Raw genomic sequence first — 23823 nt, forward strand, 5'->3', positions numbered from 1 at the left:
CACACACACACGCACACGCACACACACACACACACACACAACCTGCAGAGAAGCCCTCACTGCAGTGCACAATTTGGCAGCGATGACATTCGTAAAGTGAGTGAGATAGTTGACGTTAATGATGACCGTTTGTTGAAGTATCGAATTGCCTAAAACTCCAACCCTACACTAACCCATAACCTACACCTAATTCATACCTGAGCCTTAAAACCTAGTCTTAACCATCAAACAGCCATTTAAAGGCCTGTACCAAATCACTCGTATACGTTTGCTTGCAAAAAGTTCACAGAAAATAAGAGTTATCTTTCTGTATTGGATTAGTTTAATTGTGTAATGAAAAATCTAATGTTGTAGATGGGGGCAGTTGATTTACTATTCAGGTGAATATTTAGTAGCCTGTGTGTAGCCTAAATAATCGATATAGTATAATACATACCTGGAAGTTGAGTTCCAGAAGTCACGACCTCACCTCAAAGCAGCTATTACTGATGAAACAATGAAAAGTACAGGCATATAACGTTTGTAACATTTAACTGAAATTGTGTCGCGTGCGTGTATGTGTCTGTGTGTGCGCGCGCGCGTGCCTTCGTGTGTGTAGGCCTATGCGTGTGAATCAGGGAGGGGACATATTTAGGAGCGCTAATGACATGTGGCTGTGCCTGTGTGGGAAAACAAGGGAGGAGCAAACAGCATGGACCTGAGTGTTTGAGCAGCAGCATCAGAGTTAATGTGCAGTCGGAGAGGAAGCAAAGCTCCTGGCTGCCGCAGTCTAGTTTGGTCTCCTGACTTTGACTTAAGAAGCTGCGCAGTTCAGTTCGTCTACCCACTCTAACTGCTGTGTCTTTGTACCGGGAAACAAGAAAAGATGAGAAGCAGACAAAAACAGCTGAGAGAGATGTTCCCCTTCATTCTTGTTCTCCTCTTCCTTGGTCCAGGCGTGTTGTTGTCCTCGACGCGTAAGTACCACACTTTAGTCAAATGACAAGCAGACAGACAGACAGACAGAAAGACAGACAGACTGACATATTGCTGTTCCACGTCCCGCGTTTCTGTTGCTCCAGACCGCACCACGGCGGGTGATGGGAGGATATGCAGCAGTCCTGTGGATTGTGCCATTATGGACCAATATAAAGAGTCCATGTTTTAAAGCTATTTAACTAAGTTAAAATCAGCACCAAGGGTAACTTATTTTTTCTACCCAGGTGATACTACTATCACACTTTAAAATACATATACAGTCCCCTGCAAAAGTATTGGAACGGTGAAGCCAATTCCTATATTTTTGCTGTAGACTGAAAACATTTGGGTTTGGCACCAACATTTTAATATGAGACAATAGATCCACATTTCAGCTTTCTAGAGTGACAGCTGCCCCTTATTTTGGCTGATTTTATTACATTTTAATGGATTGTGTGACGGTGGTGACAAAAAGTGTCCCACCACTTTGAAACCATATAAAACATGAATGTGTTGAAGAAAAACAGTTTTTATTAATATGAGAGATTATTTAGTGTTGCTTTTGATGGAAAAAGCACTTTTTAATCATTAAAGTAAATTTTTAATAGGTTTTATTGCATATGAAAGATTGAAACCCTCTCTGTGGACACACTGTTTTGGACGTCGTGAGAAGATAACAAGTGTCATATATTTGACATAATAATGATAAAAATTTAATTGAAGGGGATAATTGTGCTCCAGACATTCTATTCTTAATCCCTAATAACATCTACAATTTTAAATATTTTTATTTTTAAAGATAACAGCAGTTACATAGGAAGACGGCCTTTTGTCCACGTTCTCAAGAATCACTGATATACATATATATAGGCTACTGTATACAGGCTAAATATAATATAAAAATCTACAGAGAAGGTGTTTATGGATAAGATAACCAAATAGGAATGCCTGTTTTTGTCAAAATCAAGAAACACCATCAAATGAATACATTGTCTATAAAAATTATAGTTTATTTGAGACTGACCAAGACTTTAAAAAATCGGAAAATCAGCCCATTCTGTTTTTATCACCAAAAGAACGAAACACCGGATGAAAATATTATCATTTCTCTCTGATGGATAAGTTATGTTATGGAAAGACTTCAAACATATAACCTCAACCATATATCTTGTTGTTCATCAGCCGACACATACGCAGCAGGCACTAACATGGCTGCAAGAAACCAATGTCAGCTGTAGACTGGAAACATTTGGGTTTGACACCAAAATATGAATATGAGACAATAGATCAACATTTCATCCTTCATTTCCAGGTATTTACATCTGGATCTGATACACAACTGAGAAGATAGCATTATTTGTAAAGGAACACCACATTTTTAGGTGAGCAAAAGTATTGGAACAGATAGACTTAAAATAAATTTAAGTGAATAAGACTTAATAGTTTGTTGCAAATCCTTTGCTTGCAATAACTGCATCAAGCCTGTGACCCATTGTCATCACAAAACTTTTGCATTCTTCTTTTGTGATGCCTTCCAAACTTTCACCGCAACCTCATTCAGTTGTTGTTTGTTTTGGGGGGTTACTCTCTTCAGTCCCCTCTTTAGCAGGTAAAATGCATGCTCTAAGTCTGGAGATTGACTTGGCCAGTCTAAAACCTTCCATTTCTTGCCCCTGATGAACTCCTTTGTTGTTAATGCAGTGTGTTTTGGGTCATTATCTGGCTGCATGAAGAAAGATCTTACAATCAGTTTGGTTGCATCTTTCTTTAAATTGATAAAGAATACTTGTATTTGTTTTTAGTGAAACAGTGTTGCAGTTGACAGACATATTGCCTCATGGTTTGTGTCAACAAATCACCCAACCCTAATGTGATGAAATATAATGCACACACCTTTTGGAAACATTTGATTTTACACCATGACTGTCACTAATGACATAGTGTCGTCAACAACAACAAGAGACTGTAGACTCATGACTGCATTTCTCGCCTAAATAAATCCAGATACGTTGACATCACATGAATCCGAGAGAATAGTTATCCTTAGATGTGCTTCTGTACCTACTTGTGAATAGGACCCATATGGTGGTCATTTGGCTGATGAGACAAACTGAATAAGGCACAGTTAAGTCGGGGCTGTTTTTCTTAAAGAAGTGTTAGAAAAATAACAATATCCCCGTGATTAAAACGCAAAATGTTTTATCATCAAAAGCTTGAGAAAATGATCTGTAAGTGGCTTTGTGATGAAAAACAGACAACCTCATAAAAGACACAGTTTTCCCCATGCGTATATGCCAATACTTCATACTTACTATCATGTTTGATATTTACCCTCACTTACTGACGGGCTCTTACATGTGGATTCAGTTTCAAATCTCTTGTACATTTGTCTTCATGTTAGATAGATGCTACTGAATCCAGTCAGGCAGTGGCACATATGTTGGAAAGCTTGTCCAGCTGCCCACCTGGAGCACGGTTAACAAAAGTCTATACACGTTGACCCTCGTATCTCTGCGATGTACTAGCAGAGCCCAATGGTAACATTGAAACGCTCTGCAGAGACTGGGCTTTCTCATGGGCATCAATCATATAAAGCCAAAGAAGTCCAAGAGAGGGGGACGTGGTGTGGAAAAGCATTCAAGGATTTCTACCGACAAACCAGGGTGACCTTTACTGACTGATCCTACTGAGGCTCCATAAATCCACTTCATTACCGGGACATAAATATGGGCTGAGCTCCTGCTCTGCTGTTGCTGCACTGCTGCTGCTGTTACTGCTGCACTCATAGCAGATTTACTGTATTTTTGGTGTCTGTAATCTTTTAAATTTTTTTGTCATAAGTACCCTTAGTAATATTTTTTTAAACTAATGAACACTATACTGTAGGTGAAGTAGGTGCCTAGCAGAGTACAATTATATGCAAAAATCGTGGACTTTTGCTCACTGTCAGATATACATTTATTGAAGAAAGAAAGTTTCGGCCATTGAAGTTATTTAGGCACAAAACATAAATTCCAATAGTAGCACAAGCTTAAAAAATCTCAAATCGCAGAAAAGAGTAAAAAAAAGAAAGTAAATAGTCAAATAAGTGCTTGTTGATTCAAGGTCCATTTCAATATTTTAATTTCATCAAAATAAAAATGCATTTATATTTTAGATTTTTTTTGGACATTTCATTATTTTAATAAGTCATATGAACTTTAATAAGTAATTTGAATTGACCACCTTGGGGATTAATGTTGCTTTTATAGAATGCAAAGAGAGCGTCACATGAAGGAAGATAAAACCATGCGAGAAGAGAATGTCGTTTTTTTAATGGTGTGTGTGTGTGTGTGTGTGTGTGTGTGTGTGTGTGTGTGTGTGTGTGTGTGTGTGTGTGTGTGTGTGTGTGTGTGTGTGTGTGTCTGTGTCTACGTCTGCATGTGCGTGTCCACCACCCAGACGTTGCAGTCATCTCCCCTCAGGATCCCGTGCTGCGTATGGGTTCCAGTCTGACAGCCACGTGCTCTCTGAGCCCCGAGCCGGGCCTCCACGCCGGCTCACTGTACTGGACCCTGAACGGTGTGTGTCTGTCCAGCAGCAGCTACACTCTGCTCAGCTCCACCAGCCTCAGTGTCACCCTGCACAACCTCAACGGCTCCCAGCAGCACTCTGGAGACAACCTGGTGTGTCATGGAGCAAACGGGCACGTGCTGGCCGGATCATGTCTCTACGTGGGCAGTAAGTTCTGTGTGTGTGTGTGTGTGTGTGTGTGTGTGTTTCTGTGTGTGTGCGTGGTCTGTCAGGCTGCTAGTAATACAAAAAAATTTGTGGATTTAAAAAATAAAATGAAAACATAATTGGTATCGTCAGTATTATAATTGGTTTCAATCAAGATGAACCTAAAAGACATTTGGATTGTAGTCCATCTGTACTACTGCTTTTAAGACTTTCAATAACTTAATAATGGAGTAGATTTTTTTTTCTCCAGTGCCTCCAGAGAAGCCAGTCAATTTGACGTGTTGGTCCCGCAACACAAAGGACTTGAGCTGCAAGTGGCGGCCGGGGGGTCGCGGTGAGACCCACATCAGAACCAAATACATCCTCAAGTACAAATTGAGGTGAGCGCCCCCAGATCTGCCGCAGCTCACAAGGTGATCACCTCGTCTGACACCACTCAGGTTGACTGGCAATACATGCATTACAGTAGATGGACGCTACACCTAGAGGCTGCAGTTTGCCGTTTCCCTTGTGTACTTACTGTTAAAAATAGTCAGTCTTTTTTCGGAAACAAACGTCAAGAGTTGACTTTGGCCGTTGTCAAAGTGATTGTGGTGTTTTGTGTCCAGATGGTACGGCAGAGAGAAGGAGTGTGAAAATGACAGCACAGGGAGGCAGCGGTACTCCTGCTACATCCCCCGCAACCTGGCCCTCTTCACGCCCTATGAGATCTGGGTGGAGGCAGCCAATCAGCTGGGCTCTGCCACCTCTGACATCACCACTCTGGACATCCTCGATGTAGGTGGGTCAGCAAAACCTTTTGGGCCTTATGTTGTTTGATCATATTTTGACTCCTGGAGGTTGATTAACACTGTTCTTTCCTTTCCTGTCTTTTCATGTGCTTTTCTGTAGGCTTCTTCTATGTCCTCTCCTTCCCTCGATTGGACATTAGTTTCCCTGCAGATCTCCTGCATATGGTTCACACACTTGTCTAGAGGAAAGAGGATTTATTTCTTTATGGTTCGCTCCCTCCAACCCTCCGCTGTAATGGCATTATGTGTTCGGTGTGTGACTCTCAAACGTAAACTGTTTCGTCGTGGTAAAGGTTAAACCAACATTAGTTGCAGCTCAGGTGATGGCTTCACAGGCTCCTCCCAGAGAAGTGTAGCTTTTGATGATAACAAGCGTTAATACGTTTTCCTTAAGCATTGCCACTGTAAATAGCATAGTGCTGTGGCCTACAGTGTTTATTGGCCGTGTGGCGGACCATCCTCTCCCTCCATTCATCCTCGCTGCCCACTGAGGAACACAAAACCTAGGATCCGTGAGTGGGTTGGAAAAGAGGCGAGAGGAGTCTTGCCATATGTATGATGCATTGCACTCCTTCAATAACAGAAACAATAAGCTCTGAGAATATTTCTTCTGGCTTTGCTTTTTTTCTTCCTCCCGCTCCCTTGAGCTGAATGCGATGGAACAAATGAAGTGTGTCAGCTGAAAAGCAGCATCACACAGCAGCGGTGAAGGATGTCTGAGGCGGAAGGTTACCGGCAGGAAACACTTTTACGAGAGCAGACACTTAATATGTTCCTTCCTTTGTCTCTTGTGCTGCCATCCCCTTCATCTCCCCCTACGTTTTTTCTCTCCATCAAAGCCCTTTATTTGTTTGCAACCTTTTTACTGCAGTAGGTAAAGTGTTTAATACCGACTCATGGTACAACATGCTCCCCACAGGAAGTACAGTTTGTCCCCAAGCAAAGCCTGCAGGCAAGTCTGTTCATGAGTGCAGGCTGTCTTTCTTTTTTTTTATATACAAATGGATATCCTTCATTCAAATATTTTAGTAAGCTGTGTTCTTTTTTTTTTTTTTTCAAAAGTTACTGGTCAAAATGGAAGCAGAAGATCCATACTTTTAGTCCAAAGACACCTGGTTCCTATACTTCCCATAATGCTTCTTGATAACCTTTTTAATAAGTTGAAGGTTGTTATTTAAAGATGCACTTCACTTTGCAGTTTCAGAGGTGGGGGAATTTGTTTACATGTGCATAGCCTGCAGTTAGTTTCCCAAACATATTTCTCTACATGTAATTATACAATTGATTCATTCTATCATCATCATAAATCAAAACAAAGACCTTTATGGTTTTCTTTCCCTGCTTTGGGGAAAAGAGAACAGTAGAAGCGAAGAATTGGTGAAGCATACAATGGAAAAGACAAAAAACTAAACAGACACACCAAAGGTTCTGCAATACGGATGAGACGGATTACAGATAGCTGACTCAGCACTATTGCTCCTCACCATGAAGAATACTAATGAGTAATGCTGTTTATCATTTCACCTTGCTCTAGAGATCATTCAAACCTCTGCGTCATTGACCTACACACTGTAACATCTTTCTGTCATGGTGTCCTGGTCCTCACAGTGACCACAGACCCTCCTGCCCACGTACAGGTCAGCCGTGTCGGCCACCTTGAGGACCAGCTGACGGTCCGCTGGGCCAGCCCCCCCGAGCTCAAGGACGTCCTGTTTCAAGCCAAATATCAGATCCGCTACAGACTGGAAGACAGCAACCAATGGAAGGTGGGTTTATCCACACACTCTCTGCATCTATGACACCTCAGAGGCGTGTGTGTGTGTGTGTGTGTGTGTGTGTGTGTGTGTGTGTGTGTGTGTGTGATGAAGCACATAATACTCACGGTAAACCCTTGGCTGCCACTGGTGCATATTTGCTGGCTTTGACTCAAAGTGCAGTGGAGCTTTTTGAAGCTGTCACTCTTTTCAAACTGCTTCTTTGATGTTTTTTTTTTTTTGCCCACAGATTATTTTATTTTTTTCTTTGCTGTGTACGCACATGCAGTATTCTGGATTGAATGAGAGGATTAAACCGATCATGTTTAAATGTCTTTAAAGCCACTCACATTTTAGAAAGTAAGAAAATTATTATAAAATAATTCCTTTCTTCTGTGCTGAAGGCATTTGAAGAAAAGTAAAAAAGAGTGAGAAAAGCTGCAGAAGATACCTCTGTGCGGTTTGGAGTTTCAGGAAGATTTTGACACCCTCTCTCTGCCCCCCCCCCCCCCCACAGGTGGTGAATGATGTTGGGAACCAGACGTCATGTCGCCTGGCAGGCCTCAGGCCCGGGACCATCTACTTTGTCCAGGTGAGGTGCAATCCAGTGGGCATCTATGGCTCCAGGAAGGCTGGCATTTGGAGTGACTGGAGCCACCCGGCCGCTGCCTCCACACCCAGCCATGGTGAGTGCATGGCAGGGGACAAAAAAAAGAGAATATGCTACCTTTTAGGATTTTACTATTTGGATACAGGGAAAAAAGTGACACAAATTTGCAGAGTTTTTAATACATGCCTGTGTGAACAAAATGATGGATCTGTGTTAAAAGGTGGAGACAGCAATTCTGGAGAACACTTGTTGTCAAAAAGACTTTGTCAAAATCAGTGAATATCTGCTGCTCATGATCCACTACCAGTCCGTATTGTGTGCGCTGAAAAAAAAAACCCCCCGGTGTTGTAGCTAGAAACACCTTAAAGAGTTAAAATTTTAAAATGATAAGAGAAGGCTTTCCCGTCATAGTCTGTCCACATCACATGTCTTTGAAATGCCTTCCAACCGTCTGTGACGCCCACAAATCTTGACCATTCGTTGCTTTCTAATCATCAACCTTTCACTGCCAATTAAGGCTAAAAGAAAACAATGTCCTTATCCCGATTTCAACATCCTGAACAAGCAGATCCAAACCGCATGTGACCCAGCAGTAAGCAAACATCAATAGGCCAAATTGATAGAGATCTCCCAGCAGAGGATTAGAAGGAACTGCAGAGAGCTGGGGGGGACATTTTGATAGATTCTTTTCAACGGTCTGCCTCAGAAATTGATCAAGTTAAAAAGCTGGTCGTCTATAAAGCTTGAGTGGAAGCAGGTTTGGGAGCAGGAGAGGCAGATAATGAGTTAGATTGGTCGTGTGGTATTGACTCCCCCAGAGGGAGAAAGTGGTTATCGGCCTCTGTTGTTTACCATAAAGAATTGATTGTAGCAGACTTTCAGTAGCCTGTCCTCCCCAGAAAAGCAGAATATGGTTTTTCACCCCCCCCCCCAACAGGCTTTTAAATTAAAACTGTTTACATCTCCTTTTGCAAAAATTAAGAAAAGTTAATCAACATGAATGTCCCCTGAACAACTGTGCCTCTGTAGAAGAGAGAAGTGAGAGGGAAGCTCCATATTCAATTCACTTTTTAATAATAGGAGGATAGAACATTATCTCTGGGTTTGAGACTGATATTAGAAAGATGTCACATCTATACAACTAGAAAGATGTATTTGTGTTTTATGATGGGCATCAGTTAAACTTATTATATTTAAAAATTTGTAGGGTAACCAACTATTGAATTGATCAAAATAAAAACAATAAAAACATGACTATTATAACATTTTGGACGATAGTTACATTCAAGTGGATAGCCAAGTTAACTTTTTTTTCTGCTGTATTTATATATATATATATATTTTACAGGTTTTGAACGTATTCATTTATTTAATTTCTTTAGTGTTAACACCTAGACAATACAGTTACACTCTTCCTGTCCACCCATGTTAATGTCACTGTCTATATGTTTCTTGGGGGGGTGTGAACTGGAATGCAATTTCGTTGTTCTGTAATGGTTCAATGACAAATAAAGACCTATCTATCTATCTATCTATCTATCTATCTAATGACAACATAACTGAATTATTGGAAAAGTGCCAAAATCACGTCCATCATCACATCTGTGTTGACACATTACACGGTGAGCAGCCTCTGTGCATCCTATACTTCATCACCTTGCACTAAACCCCCCCCCCCCCCCACTCTCTCTCTACTCTCACCCCAGTGCGTCTTCAGAGCGGCTCATGCACTCCCCAGCCCGGTGAGCAGAACTCAACCCTGCGGCGGGAGCTCAAGCAGTTCTTGGGCTGGGTCCGCAAGCACACGCACGGCTGCGGCGGCATGTCCATCAAGCTGTACGACCAGTGGAGGGTGTGGCTGCAAAAATCGCATCGAAAGCGCAACCAGGTAGGTAAGCAGAATCTTTCTCTCTCTCTTTACATTATCCCTGTGATGTTGAACTGCTCACCTGAAAACAAACACTCTGAGAGAAAAAAAATTAAAATTCACTGCTACACTCACTCCTAAGCTGAATTTCTGACCCTGTCTGTGCTATGCCATGCGGTCAGCCTTTTTTTTTTTTTTTTTACAAACACAAAGACGAAGACGGATTTCTCTTGAAGCACTTGGGTTGGCTCTGGGAGTTTCAGTCTTCACTTTATGATCAGGTAAAAAAAAATGTGCGGTTTTTCTCCTACTTTACTGGCCTAGAAGGGGTAGCAATAGAAGCAGAGTCATGCAATCTATGATTTTATTACATATTTTAAGGATGTCTGATCTTCAGCTGATGCCCACAACAAAGAGAAGGAAACATGTAAACTTAATTAACAAACCCACCATTATATGTTCCTTTTTGTGTTTTTTGTTTTTCTCTTTTGTGTTTCACAAAAACTAATTCATGCCAGAGCCCCGGCATCCTCAGCGTGATTGTGACCTTGTGGAGGAGTTCAGATCCCTGGTGCTCGCTCCTCGAACTCACAGAAAGCCTTCACTCTACAGGGACTAAATCAGCTCAGCAGTCTCTGGCTTTTTGTGCTTCATAGGGCACACGCTGTCTCCTGAATAATGTCTCTGTCCACAAACTGTGACAGGATCCCATTGATTACCTTGAGGGAATGACAGGGTGGAGGTGGGGGGATAAGCAGAGAATAGGAATGAGATGCACGAAAAAAGAAAAGCACAGCAGAAAAGTTGCAGCCAAACTGAGCAAGTATTGTGACGATTGTAAACGGCAAAGTTGTTAAACCATTGATTCCCATTAAGAACCTTCTGCTTATGTCTTTTTTACAGATTCTACAGGACGATAATTCCTAGCACCGCCCGCTGCTCTGCATCACACTGACTGCGGTGTTTAATTCAAGAACAGCATCAAGAAGATAAGTGGCCCCCAGGGACCCAGCTGTGTGAGAGGTCCATATAGCCCCCGCCTGAGAGACACTGCAGTGTTTGGTCTTTTACAGCTTGACTTTTTAAAGGGCCCGGGTGGAAGATAACTGGAGGCAGACAATGCAGCCCTTTTCTGCCATTTCCCGCTGGCCAGATCTGTTCGCACCAACACAAATATCTAGGCCTTCAGTATGTGTGCACTTTTATTCTGGGAACAAAGAAAGTCATGTAGATTTTTAAATAACTTAATGTAAGATAAGCAAGCCTTTAGCACTGCTTTAATGTCAAATGACAGTAAAGCCTGACTAAAGGGTTGAAAATAAACACGAGGGTACTGGGAACAAGATGTGCAAAACAACCCTAATCCTTATGTTCTAGTTCAAAGAAACATTTGCCGTGGGTTTCTCCATCTATATCTGATTATGTGAGATTCACAATACGACTGATATGGCCTTTAGGAAAGTATATCAATATATCTCCACAGCTATTATTGTGGGACACATTTACTGCAGCGTAGGGCCATTTACAGCCATTTTTCATTATCAACCAATCTGCTTATGAGTTTCTCAGTTAAACCATTCATATATAAAACGTCACCATTTCTTAAAGGTGGAGTCTTACAATGTTTTCCTCTTTTCCAAAACCAGCAGTAGTTTTATTCAGAAGCTACACTGCAGTAAGAGTTGACCGTGCCAGTAATTGAATCACAATGACATAAGGCCTCACCATGTGTAAACTGTACACTGGTCATATGAAGACATTTTTATACTGTATATTTTTTATAACTGCATATATTTAAAGGTTCAGTAAGCGGAATGGTCAGTTTAGCTAACTTCCTGTCACTGACTGCAGTTAGCAGTCCCCTCCCTCGTCCCCACATTAATGCACTGCGTTCTTCAAGCAGCGAGTTATCTAGCATCATCTCAGATAAACATGATAAAAACCATCAAAACAGACATTGGGAAGGATTTTTACCTGCTCCGCCATTGTAGGCTTATAAACATTCACCCATCTGTCGCTCTGCGTGACGGGTCCCGGTTTGTAGCGTTCTCTCTACTGATTGGATATCAGTTTCGGGATGCCCTAAAAGTTTATTTGCTGATTACATGCAGAGCAGGTGACTGAGAGATCGGCTTTATGAAACGTGCACACTATGTAAGTGATCAATGAATGAAAAAAGAGCGATTTAACACAAATTAACAAATAAATCGCTTACTTCACCTTTTAAGTAATGTTTTTGTCAAAGTTAAATTATTATACTGCACAAGCACTGCCTCTGAAAGATACTGTGTATAATGTATAGATCAGTAAAACGTACATTTTCTTGGAAAGTTTTTTTAAAATTTTTAATTAAAAAATATAATTCATCAAGTAAACAGGGAGCACTAGATGAGCCTTCCAAGAATGATCAAAGGGATTTGACTATTTACACATATCATCCACTATATCATAACATAAAATGTAACTGTTTGTTTTTTCGCAGAGACATGTTCGTTCTCTCTCACTCTCTCACACAGACAGACAGACAGACAGACAGACAGACAGACAGACAGACAGACAGACAGACAGACAGACAGAGAATGTGAAAAGTCCCGTTGTTGGAATAATTCTGCAGCAGTGAGCAGGGTGGGGCCAGCGGGGGGGATCAATAAGTGCAGCTCAGGAGTCCGAGGTGGAAGTTGCAGTAGAGGCGAGTGGATCCGTCAGCTGGGCCGTCTGCTGATGTGAGCGAGCGGCCTCCTGGGAGCCAGCTGTCACTCACACTCCTCAGAGTCATACTTAAAGTCCTGCATGATCTCACTCAGAGCGTCTTTGTTCTTGTTGATCCTGGACAAACAACCACCCCAAAATACATATTAATTATTCTGTGACAAATCTGTTTTGAATATCATATTTTTTTTTTCAACATTTCTGCAGTCGCAGGCTGTCGTTTTTGATTCTTAGATGACACAGTGTAAAAATAATATAAAGCACAACATAACGTGGTAAATAAACAAGTCCCAACAAACACACAGGAGCGTTTTAGTGATGTTGTAAAGTTTTTCTTTCGCATGTCAGCAGAGGCAGGCTAATGCTACCCTTGACTACCATTGTTAGAGCTAAGCTAACCTAGATGAGCACCCATTTCTTCATCATAAATGCACGCAGTTACAGGAACGGTTTCGGTTGCCTCTTCTTGAGCCGGAGAGTGAGGTAGAAAGGGAAAGATTTAAAATGTTGAACTACTCCTTTAAGCGCAGAGTTGAAATTGGGAGAGGGAGGCTTGTGGTGTAGTGGTTAGAGCACTCCCCAATAGAGGCTCAGTCCTCAGTAGCAGAAGACCACGGGTTCAAATCCGGCCCGTGGTCGTTCTATTCATGTCATTCCCCTCTCTGCTCCATTTCATCTCTGCCTCTCCTCACTGTCTAATAAAGAATATAAAAAAATTGGGAGAGAGAAGGGGATGACATGCAGCAAACCGCCCTTAAAGGTCACATATTATGCTAATTGCACTTTTTAAATGTGTTCTAACATATCCATGGGTCCACGGTGTGCCTAGAGACTGCCAAAATATTTAAAAAAATAACAATCTCTCCTTTTCTCACTCTCCCCCTTTCTGAACCCCCTCCCCCCCCAATATACTCCAGTCAGAATTCTCCTCGTTTTTGACCTCAAAAACTGGAAAGCCAGAAGCTTCCACTGTGCAGCCCACACCCCTATTTCTTATTGGTCCACGGCCCTGACAGACAGAGGGCGAGGCGTATCTGGCTTCGCTTCCGGACAGGGGGCGGGGGGAGCTCAAAGATTGTATATTTACGAGGGGAGCTGCAGCTCTTTTTAAAAAATAGGCCATTGTGAGATTAGCTGAACATCAGCATAGTACAATAAATTATCTGAAAGTTTTTTTCAGCAAACAATTAAAGAAAAACGTATTAGGGACCACTAAGACCATATAATATGGTGTATAATACAGACCTGCAAACTCATAGGAGGTGAAAAAGGTGACAAACACCCGTCCCTTCTAGGGGGGTCGGGTGTTTTTCGCTGTCCAAACGATTGGCTATTGTTAAATATCATTCACACAACCAGAGTTCTCCACTATTGCCTCCAATGTCCAGCTGGGTGAAAATAGTAGCCAGCTGAGATCCTGACCCTCCTAGGGGGGTCCGGGGGTATGCCCCCCCGGGAGATTTTTTTTAAACTTTTTAAAGTGAAATGCATGAATCTGGTGCACTTTGAGAGGGAAATTAAGAGGCTAAATCTGAGGAATTTTGTGTGAACAAATAATTTGGAGACACTGGGTCGGATGAATTAGAAGCTTCTTGGATTTTCCATTAAAATGTTCATTTAAAATAAAATATTATGCAGGGTCCTCTGTGTTGGGCTTGGTGCTCTTTTTCTTTTATGGGACATATTTCTCTGTAATATAATGAATGCATTTAAATGCAGTGAGAGGAATGAAGCAGAAGAACTCTGTTGTCCAGCTATCTTTTTTTCCACAGATGAGGCTGAAATAGGTTATACAGTGCATGGGCATCTGAGCCCCATTTCCAAATGTTTTTAAATAAACTCAATACACACTGGACGTGAACGTGACGTGATCAGTTAAACTTGGATTACCTCCCAGATGAACTGATTAAATTATTGGGCTATTAACTAGGCTATCTAGATCAAAACATTGTATTATTATTTTTGTATGATATAATAATATGATGTTAATATCAAACACACAAACTAAAAAATAAAAATAAATTGGGGGGGGGGGCGGGGGGGCTGTCGGTCGGCTCCGATTGTGAGCGCACTGCAGACACTTCTGCAATGTGCGCTCATTAAACTGTCAGCTTCACTTAAGAGTCCTGTGTGGGTCAACAGTGCAGTGCAAACTATGCAGCATAAAGTTATAACATTCGTCTACGACCGTGATGTTAAATCACCTTCACACAAAGTCTCCGCCCCAGCAAAGCAGCGAGTCGATCGCTGTGACGGTGAAAATCACCGGGACCCGGGAGACCCAGTGAGCGAGTGAGACGCCGCTCAGAAAAAACTATGTGGTTTGATGGATGAAATCAGTCGGGGATATCCTGCCCGTTAACTTTGTCTACGGGAACGGCTTCCGCGATCTTTTTCTATGTCTCGAGTCTAACAGAGAGCCATGTCGGCAAACTGACAGCGCGACTAAATAAAGGGACTGTAGGCTACAGTGAGCTGCGTCCCTCCGTATAGTTTCTGTTTCAGTAGGCTGTTACATTAACCTCTGAAGCACTGACAGTGTTTAATCAAAGCCTCTAATTTTTTATTATCAAAAGGGTTTTGATTGAGACTTTTAGCCAATTCTAAAGTCTGAACACACAGCGGCAGCAGTGATGCTTGTGCCCGATCTTAACGCTGATTGGACAATACTCATGACGTCTACCAAAGATGTTTTATTGCCAAGATAACGATATTCCCTTGTCTCACACTACGGTAACTCGCCCACACAGTCCAGTCTGGGAAGCGCTGGCTGACTTCTCTGGCAGCTGCCGCTACCCCCCCCCCCCCCCCTCCCAAAAACAAAAACTCTTCGGATCTATACGATTCACGTGGGTCATATATTTTGATTCTAAACGGCGATTTTCGCCGAAAAGCGACGAGTTTGCAGGTATGATAATAGAACCGAAAAGCGTATAATATGGGAGCTTTAAGGACTCAGCATTAAATGGTACACACGCTACCGGTGAGCAACAGGAGCGCCCAGTTTTGAATATCTTTTGACAGCTTCATGATATGACAGTGGTTACAAAGTCAGTAAAAGCAATGAGGAGGAAACTGGATGTCCTGCAGCCGACAGCATGTTGATATTGAGTGAGTGGATGGGACATCAGGGAGCTAAGCTAACGCGGTGAACAGAGGCGTGGTGAGAGCTGCTCTTACTCTTGCTTGATCTCCTGAATCTCTTCTTGACAGCCATCGTCCTCCGGGTGATCCTGGGCCCGCTGCCTGGCCAGCTGCAGCTTGGCCGTCTGTAGAGAAGGCACATCAGATAAGATTTATGCAAACCATTCATCAGCAGAGGATGCAGGGGAGACAGAGGGACCAACTCTAAAGATAATAGGAGCTTTATGACCTTACTGGCAGAAAGGAAGTTGTTGAGTTCATATTATTAAAGAGGAGTGTAAAAACGTCATACAACGTGCTCTGAACACCAGATGTGTGAGATGTGGACTGTTGGTGAGAATGTGGAAAGATTTGACCAGTAGTCTAACTGAAAGTGTCTTTGTACCCATGATCAATGCACAGACAGACTGCGGTTTTTGGGTCCGACTTGAAACAGAAGCACTCGGGGGGGAAACAAATCTGGGATTTCAATCGAACTCAATTAGTGTTTGCTGAAAAGTCTGCACAAAAAGCCCCAAATAATCCAATCAGAAGCATGGTGCACGCTTTCCCTCCATTACTGACAAAACACTCATGACTCATTGCTCCATCCTCACCATTACCAGTAGAACTGTACTTTAAGCGAGAGATAAATGTTTGACATAAGAACTCTGCCTTCTAGTGGTGAATGAGAGGAATTGTATCAAACGTCAGACAAAAGTTTAGCTTCTCATAAAAGATTACTATGATATTTATTTGAAACAGAAGTTTGAAACATCATTACTTATGGCATGTCAATTGGATGTTTGAAAGAGAAATTCTCGTGAATATTTATAAATGAATGCTGGTGTTTAATAACAGAACAGGAAAATAAATTATTTACAAATGAAAAGCATAGATCAAATAACACTGTATTTGTATATAATTACAACAGACAGCAGTCACACTGCAAATCTTTTTTTTTTTTTTAAGATATTTTTTGGGCATTTTAATGCTTTATTGATAGATCTTTTTAACACTATCATGTTCCGGAGATTTTCGAATTTATTTATTTTTATTTTTTCACCTTTAAAAATACATTTTAATTTAGCCTCTTTTGGATTGATGTTTATTAAATTTGTGTTATTTCTTCTTTCCAGTATCCAATTTAAATACCAAACCAGTAATTGCCGTACAACCATTTGCAAGTCTCTTTAGAGCATAGTTTATCTGTATGAAGGTGTTTATGTGTATTCATCAGTAGTTACATATAGTGTACATTGTTGAAAAATAAAAGGTGTTGGAGCAGGTAAAAAAAGTTCACCATTCCAAAACATGGGCAATGAAGTCTTTAATCAAAGCCCATTAACAAATATTTTACTTTTCAAAGCTTGTACACTGCTGTCAGAGTGTGTTTCCACATATACATACCAGTTCAAGTTTCTGCTTCTCTTTATTCTGCAGCTTGTCAATGTGCTCAGAAAGGTCTGGCCTGTCAAACTGGTGGTGTAGCTTCTCCTTGATTTCCAGCAGTTCCTTGGAGATGCCGCTGAAGGCCTTTGTTATCTCATGGACCAGTTGCCTGTAGTGGTCGAAGTCATAATGAGGCCCTGTCCTCAAGTAGGCCTCGTGTCCTCTGAAAGGCGGGTCAAGCAACCAAAACAACACAGAGACAGACACACCAGCACAAATCAATGAGAAATAAAGCTCAGATTTCCATGTTTTATGTTCCAGAAAAATCAAGGACAATGATCCCTGGAGGCAGGAAGAAATGTGATTGAGACAGTGTGTGTATGGCTACATGCTGTAACTTGATAACATTGTGGTATAGCTTTACTAGAGCAAACTGGTGGTGTCCTTGACGTGATAGGCTTATACACCATATACTCAATTAAAAATGCACAAAGATACACAACTATATCATTTTATTACAGAACTTTCATTCCCGCAAATTTGTTTAAGGAAATCATAGGATTAAGAGACGTGACAGAGAAATGTAACAATCATTGCCGCAAAATGCAATGAGACTCTTTGAGAGTCTTTCCTTCACCCTATGCGAAACCAGCATCTGCCCCATTTCCATCATGACCAGAAACAGTGTAGGGCCAAGTGGTTACAGTGCTTGCTGGCCATTACATAGATAGACTATAGTAGCCTACTTGGCGTCCAACTACAACATCGCACGCACATCTACTCAAAGCCAAATCATTTCAGACCATTAACCTGCAGGCTAGACTTGTTTACTTTTTCTCAAAGTATAATACATACCTTAAAAACTCATGGAATACATTATGAATCTATATTATATTGTGATCATATACAAGTTATCTAGTCACTGGTGTATTTAAAGCAATGTTGTGGCAATAATTCAATTTGTAAGTTGTTGCTAAACATGACATGTCATCATGAGAACATCTATCCAAACATGAACATGTGGTTTATATCCATGACATAAGCAACCCTATAATGACTTAATCATAATCCTATATAGCAGATTGTCACGCAAATATCTGGATACAACAGTGTGAAGATAAAATAGCAACGTGAACTAGTAAAGGACTGTGTAAAAGTTTAGATCTTCATGGCCTCCATTGTTAAAATTAGTTGCTTACAATAGGCTACATTGTTTTTGGAGGTCATCCTAATATCACCCAGTCTTTTAGAATGCCCTCACTTTTCATTATGAACGCATACTTTTTGTATTAGTGTGTGTATGTGTGTGTGTGTGTGTGTGTGTGTGGTGGGGCTTGTTGTGGGGTGTTGAAGTTGTGTGAGATTAACACCATTTGTCCAAACTTACTCGTCAAAGAGCAGATAGGTCTCTACCCGCTCTGACTGAAGGTGATAAAACCTCTGAAGCAGGGTTTTAAAGTCGGTTGGGACCTACAGGGAAGACATTACATGAAATAAAGACAACGCATAACATGCAGAAATTGATCATTTATTTGAATACTGAGAGAATTAACAGAACATTGATCAGTCCAAGCAGGAGAACGATTATCATTATCAAAAGTATAAAATAAAATGTAGTAAAGCAATATTTATTTTTAAGTTTTCCAAATTGATTGGACAGAAGAAGAGTGTAAGTCTAGTCATAACTCTCCAAACGTGATTTGGTCTTTAATGTATGGGCTGCTGCCTGCATTATAAATGTATTAGCCTAAAAAGCGAAATTGCTACATTATAGACATCATTTTGAAAAGTTTCACATTGTAAGCCTATTAGACTTGACCGGTTGTGATTGGTGTTTACTGGAAAAAGGAAATCATAAAATAAAGGCTTGCTACATGGCTCATTCTCTTCAGAGACAATAAAGTTAGCGTTAGCTTAGCATAGCACATGTGAAAATATTATCCTACTTTAGAGGCTCACAGATACTTAACTGGTATTTAAAGTCCGACACTCACCATGGTAACCTGTCGGAAAACACTGACGCTGAGTTTCCAGAGTTTACAGCTGTGACATGTTTATGTTTTCTAAATACAGAGCGTTGTTTCTCTTCTGTATGTGGTTCGGTGTGAGGTGTGAATCAGCAGCCTGTCTCCCCTGCTACCCGGAACAGACGGTCCACAGAGTCGTTGCATTTCAAAATAAAGGTTCTCATACAACAACGGTTCCCTCACTAGCCTCCTCTATGGTAGGCTCCAATAATAAGGTCGGTGCCTCGGTCCCAGACAATACAAGGCAAAGGAGGGCAAATTAAAACAAATCTAAAGAGAATTCCCTTTGTTTTTAGATTCCAAAGCAAAACTTAGTATTTTATTAAATAGTATTTTTTTTTGCAGTAGGCTATGTGGAGGCTCAGAGTTTTTGCTCAGTTTTTTTCTACAAATTAAAAGGTGGAGTGGTGAAGAAGTTTGTTCCATTAAGTAAAAATAACAGTGACCTACTTTGTTTATTTCAGAAGTGAAGGGAAAAGAAAATTGTGTAGGCCTATCTGGTATTTCAATAATTACCTAGGCCTATATGCAATTACAGTAAAAAAATAAAATACAATTTATTACTCACTCACATAAAATAATGTTCCATATTGTCTGACAAACAACGTTTGTAGTGTTGTAGCCTGTGCAGTTTAGACAGTCAACATTTGTCCTATAAGTTATTTTTTATAGTCCTACTAACATTCATACCTCACTGGGGGCTGAAATGAAGTCTGTTAGGTCATGGGAAAGAAAGAAAGAAAGAAAGAAAGAAAGAAAGAAAGAAAGAAAGAAAGAAAGAAAGAAAGAAAGAAAGAAAGAAAGAAAGAAATAAAGAAAGAAAGAAAGAAAGAAAGAAAGAAAGAAAGAAAGAAAGAAAGAAAAAACTTTTCCTTTATCCGTTTAAATGTTTAAGACAGCATGGAGGAACCATCGGATGATCAGGCACAGGAACATCTTATGCAGCCTACCTTGTGATGAGATCGTTTTTGACAATACTCAATACTGTTGGTTTTATTTTGAAAAGTGTCACAATGCCTCTGGCAGCTGACTGCCAAATACTAATGTGTCTCTACATTAACACCCCATATATTTCTATTACAGTGTATATTACTAAAATGTGCACACATGTTTGTGTTTGATGAGATAAATATACAGCTTGGCTAAATAGCCAACTTCCATAAATATTTTTTAAAGAATAGCCTACCTATCTGTTGCTTCTTATCTGTCAGTCCCATTAAAAAGACACAGCCTATCAATTGCCTTTCCCGCGTTGCGTTTAGGAGATTGTAAAACAGTATTCTAATACGGAAGAAGGTCGCAAAGCTATAGGCCTACTGTGCAGACACGGGCGCTCCTCCGCCTACAGTCTCCCTCTGCCGTTCATTGGTCCATTCAGCATCTTCAGCACCACGCAGGCTGAACAGCGACACTCAGCCATGCAGCTTTCATCAAACGAGGATGCCGAGCGGGGGGCGCTGCCGTGGACAGCTACCGTGGCACTGTGTATCCGATTTTAATTTGTTTAGCCCTTAATGCCATTGTTTCACGAGTCTGTAGCCTAACAGTTATTTAGAGTTGGTGCATTTGTAGCTCATTGTCTCCCTCGTTCCGAACACGAACAACCCGCCTGTGGCGTCAGGAGGAGCGGAACCTGTTTTCCCCATCACAGATGCTCGGACACCCATGTTTTGTTTGTGTCGCCGGGGTTCCTTCCCGTCGTGTCGACAGGCATGACGGACCGTAACGCCACCGCTTCTCGGGTCCTCGATAGCAGCAGCGTCTCATGTACAGTGCCGCATCAACAAACCTCGCCGCCCGACCACCGGGTCCCCCTGTCGGCGCCCCGGTGTCCGCCGGTCCCCCGAGGCCTCTTGTGACATGACAGCTCGGGGAAGGAAGAAGAGGATCAAAGGTTGCGGGCAGGGGTTCAAGCAGGAGCGTATACGCAGGTTGGATCCTTGGGGAAAGCTGGGCACAGAGAAGCAGAACGTCTGCACTATTTGAGTGGAGAGGGTACAATCATACCTGCACCTAGAATTCATGCCATACTTTACTAGTCCCTGCAGGGCATTTCTCTCGTGGCTTGCAGCCTCTTGAGAAGTCAAAGCACTGGGTTAGCCGCAGAGCATTGCCCCCGGTAGCTGGTGGATGTGCCCATACATGAGCAGGGCGGGTGCCTGCTTACACATTGGGATTGGACCTGTATTATTCTGGTCTCACTGGACCTATATCTGCTCCTTATTGTGAACCTGATTTGGGCCTTGAGCGTGGTAGCACCCACCTTTGCCTTACAGTCTCATCTGATGCACGGCCTCAGAGTGTTGGTACTGGTCGAGTCCCGGTCAGCAGTGCTGTTCCCCCGGCCTGTCAGGCTCACTTGGCTGCTGCTGACCATCACCTTTACCTGCACAGCCATGGGCTGCATCCAGAGCATAGCCTGTAACAAGTCACGCATCAAGCGCGAGAACATCGTGGTGTGCGACCTGGCCGCCACCATAGACCACTGCCCGACTGTCATCGAGGAGAACTCGCCCATAGTGCTTCGGTACAAGACGCCCTATTTCAAAGCCTCGGCGCGGATTGTGATGCCGCCCATTCCGCGCAACGAGACATGGGTGGTGGGCTGGATCCAGGCGTGCACCCAGATGGAGTTTTACAACACCTATGGAGACATCGGCATGTGAGTTCACACCTCTTGACACCTGCGTCCCCATTACACCATTGTGACGTGCTATGATGCTTGTGCACTTTTTACTATACCATGTTCATGCTTGTGCATCACACCGAGTTGCACGGAGGAGCATTTGCGCGCGCAGCAGGTTAACTGTGCGTGTCAGCCTCCTTCATTTAAACGCCCACGGACAGATTCTGTTCCTGTGACTTTGGCACCTAAATAGAAAAGCTGCTATTAAAGGAGCTAAACAACAGTTGATGCCCACAGAGAGAGACACGTCCTCCCCCAAACACCCCAGGACACACACACACACACACACACACACTATCTGGAGGGCATATGTGTGGGGGTGTTTAATCCGAGTGTGTGGGTTTAGGGGATGAGATGATGGGGTTTATGGTGGCCAGATTGGTCATGGAAGCCCAACACATAGCTGGAAGGGGGCCACCAGATGACAAGAGCTGTTGGGCACAACAAAGAGATGATGATAATCCACTGACATGCTGAACCACTAGATATCATTTACAGGCGACTGTTGTTGAGCTTGTTGTGTCTGGAAGAGCCTTCCTGAAATGATAGTGTTTTTCCTTGTCAACTCAACACAGCTTTCAATGACTCAGACAAGAGTATACCAGCAATCCTTTTATCTGAATGCGGTAGCAGTAAAATAGTCAAACTGCTACCACTCCCAAGTTGCTGTGACATTAGGGCTGACACTAATGCCATTTACTGTAATCATTTATCCATCAGTTACTTCTAAGTACAAATCATATAGTCTAAAAAGCATTACAAAGTGGTGGAGAATCTTCCATTAACATTTCCCAGATGTGATCTTCAAATTACTTCATATCATTTGGCAAAACATTTGTCTCAAAAACTTTCCGAAGCTCAGAATCATTTTAAAGCATAATACCGACAAGACGGATGTTCTTATCTTTGCTCCGGACAGTTTTGCTCCCCACGTAGCTCAGAGTTTTGGGTCCCTTTCCTTGGCTCTCCAGTCAAATCTTAAGAAAGCCTTTCAAACAGCATAGGCCTACTACTGACTTACATTTTTATGTTTGTTTGTTTTGATGGTGTTCTTTTTGAGTTTGCATTATTCAGACTTTGTGACGTGGTGATTGAGTCAAAATATCATTTGAAAATGAATTTAGAAAACATTTGTTGGCCTATACCTAGCTAATTAATGAATCAAGTTTTAGCACTATGTCAAAAGGATTCTTTATTTGTTTTAACAGGAGTACTTATTTTTCCATTTTCAGTCAAGACAAACTCAACACAAAAGTGTTACTGTTAAACCATAGCTCCATCTCTAGACTAACGTATGAGAATGTACCTGCCGTTTTATATTGGTAAAAACAAACAAACAAACAAACAAACCAAAAAACTGATTTGATCTTTAAAAAGCAACAGCTATTTCCGATTCCGATGACAGTAGTTTAAATACTCACCTTGCTGCAGTGATGTAGACATGTTCCTTGTTAGGATAAATGAATTGTTGCTTTTGGTCTCTTTTTTTTTCAATATCAATAGAAAGATGGATGACGCACAGTTACCCAGAAATCCCTTGGTCTCCAGCTCTCTCATAGTGTCTTGTCTCCTCTCAGGTCGAGCTGGGAGCTGCCTCAGCTGAGAGAAGGCCTGGTGAGGGCCATCAGTGACTCTGACGGTGTGAGCTACCCCTGGTACGGGAACACAACGGAGACGGTCACAATAGTGGGCCCCACCTCCAAGCCGTCCCGCTTCATAGTTAGCATGAATGACAATTTTTACCCCAGCGTCACCTGGGCTGTGCCGGTCAGCGAATCCAACACGCCCTTACTGACTAACATCAAAAGGGACCAGAGCTTCACCACTTGGCTGGTGGCGCTCAACATCACGTCCAGGGAAAAGATCCTGCTCCACACCATCAAGTGGAGGATGAGGGTGGACATAGCCGTAGACCCCTCCCTGCCTCTGGGCACCAGGGCCAGGCTGGTGGGCCGGATGCACCAGGACCAGCCCAGGGTGCTGACCCGCATGGAACCCATCTCTCCTAACGCCATGGGGAGGCCAAACGCCAATGACGCACAGGTTCTGATGTGGAGGCCAAGGAGAGGGCCTCCGCTGGTTGTCATACCATCCAAGTAGAGCACTGGGAGCATATGATTGGCCGTTTGCTATATTATATGATAGTGTGCCACTCATGCAGTGAAACGGGCTACAAAGTTGATCAGA

At 42.1% G+C, this 23823-nt stretch overlaps 3 protein-coding genes across 3 annotated transcripts; 2 read left to right on the plus strand and 1 right to left on the minus strand.

The window, feature by feature from the left end:
* Positions 1-895: 895 nt before the first annotated feature.
* Positions 896-10318, plus strand: crlf1b (cytokine receptor-like factor 1b; the record flags this gene model as incomplete). The annotated part of the gene is made up of 8 exons (XM_080032849.1): positions 896-956; positions 4399-4677; positions 4928-5057; positions 5286-5458; positions 7077-7234; positions 7740-7908; positions 9539-9724; positions 10218-10318. The coding sequence occupies 8 exons, from the start codon at positions 896-898 to the stop codon at positions 10316-10318; spliced, it is 1257 nt and encodes a 418-aa protein (XP_079888975.1).
* A 1725-nt stretch (positions 10319-12043) lies between these two features.
* rex1bd (required for excision 1-B domain containing) lies at positions 12044-19055 on the minus strand. Its single transcript, XM_080032288.1, has 5 exons — positions 18918-19055; positions 18311-18393; positions 16942-17146; positions 15589-15677; positions 12044-12525 (listed from the first exon to the last, which is right to left on the minus strand). Exons 1-5 carry the CDS (start codon positions 18918-18920, stop codon positions 12453-12455), a joined length of 453 nt encoding a protein of 150 aa, XP_079888414.1. The 5' UTR covers positions 18921-19055; the 3' UTR covers positions 12044-12452.
* A 2180-nt stretch (positions 19056-21235) lies between these two features.
* On the plus strand, positions 21236-23736 carry fam78bb (family with sequence similarity 78 member Bb; the record flags this gene model as incomplete). The annotated part of the gene is made up of 2 exons (XM_080032485.1): positions 21236-21612; positions 23214-23736. The coding sequence occupies 2 exons, from the start codon at positions 21236-21238 to the stop codon at positions 23734-23736; spliced, it is 900 nt and encodes a 299-aa protein (XP_079888611.1).
* Between the last annotated feature and the right edge of the window lie 87 nt (positions 23737-23823).

The sequence above is a fragment of the Ammodytes marinus genome (genome assembly GCF_949987685.1).
Source record: "Ammodytes marinus genome assembly, chromosome: 8".
Lineage (NCBI taxonomy): Eukaryota > Metazoa > Chordata > Actinopteri > Uranoscopiformes > Ammodytidae > Ammodytes > Ammodytes marinus.

What these genes read in the sequence shown, in the direction of transcription:
- rex1bd (XM_080032288.1), bottom strand. An exon ending in AGAAGCAGAAACTTGAACTG is followed by an intron (nt 15,678 to 16,941) that starts GTATGTATATGT and finishes CCTTCTCTACAG; the next exon opens with ACGGCCAAGCTGCAGCTGGC. An exon ending in ATTCAGGAGATCAAGCAAGA is followed by an intron (nt 12,526 to 15,588) that starts GTAAGAGCAGCT and finishes TTGTTTGTCCAG; the next exon opens with GATCAACAAGAACAAAGACG.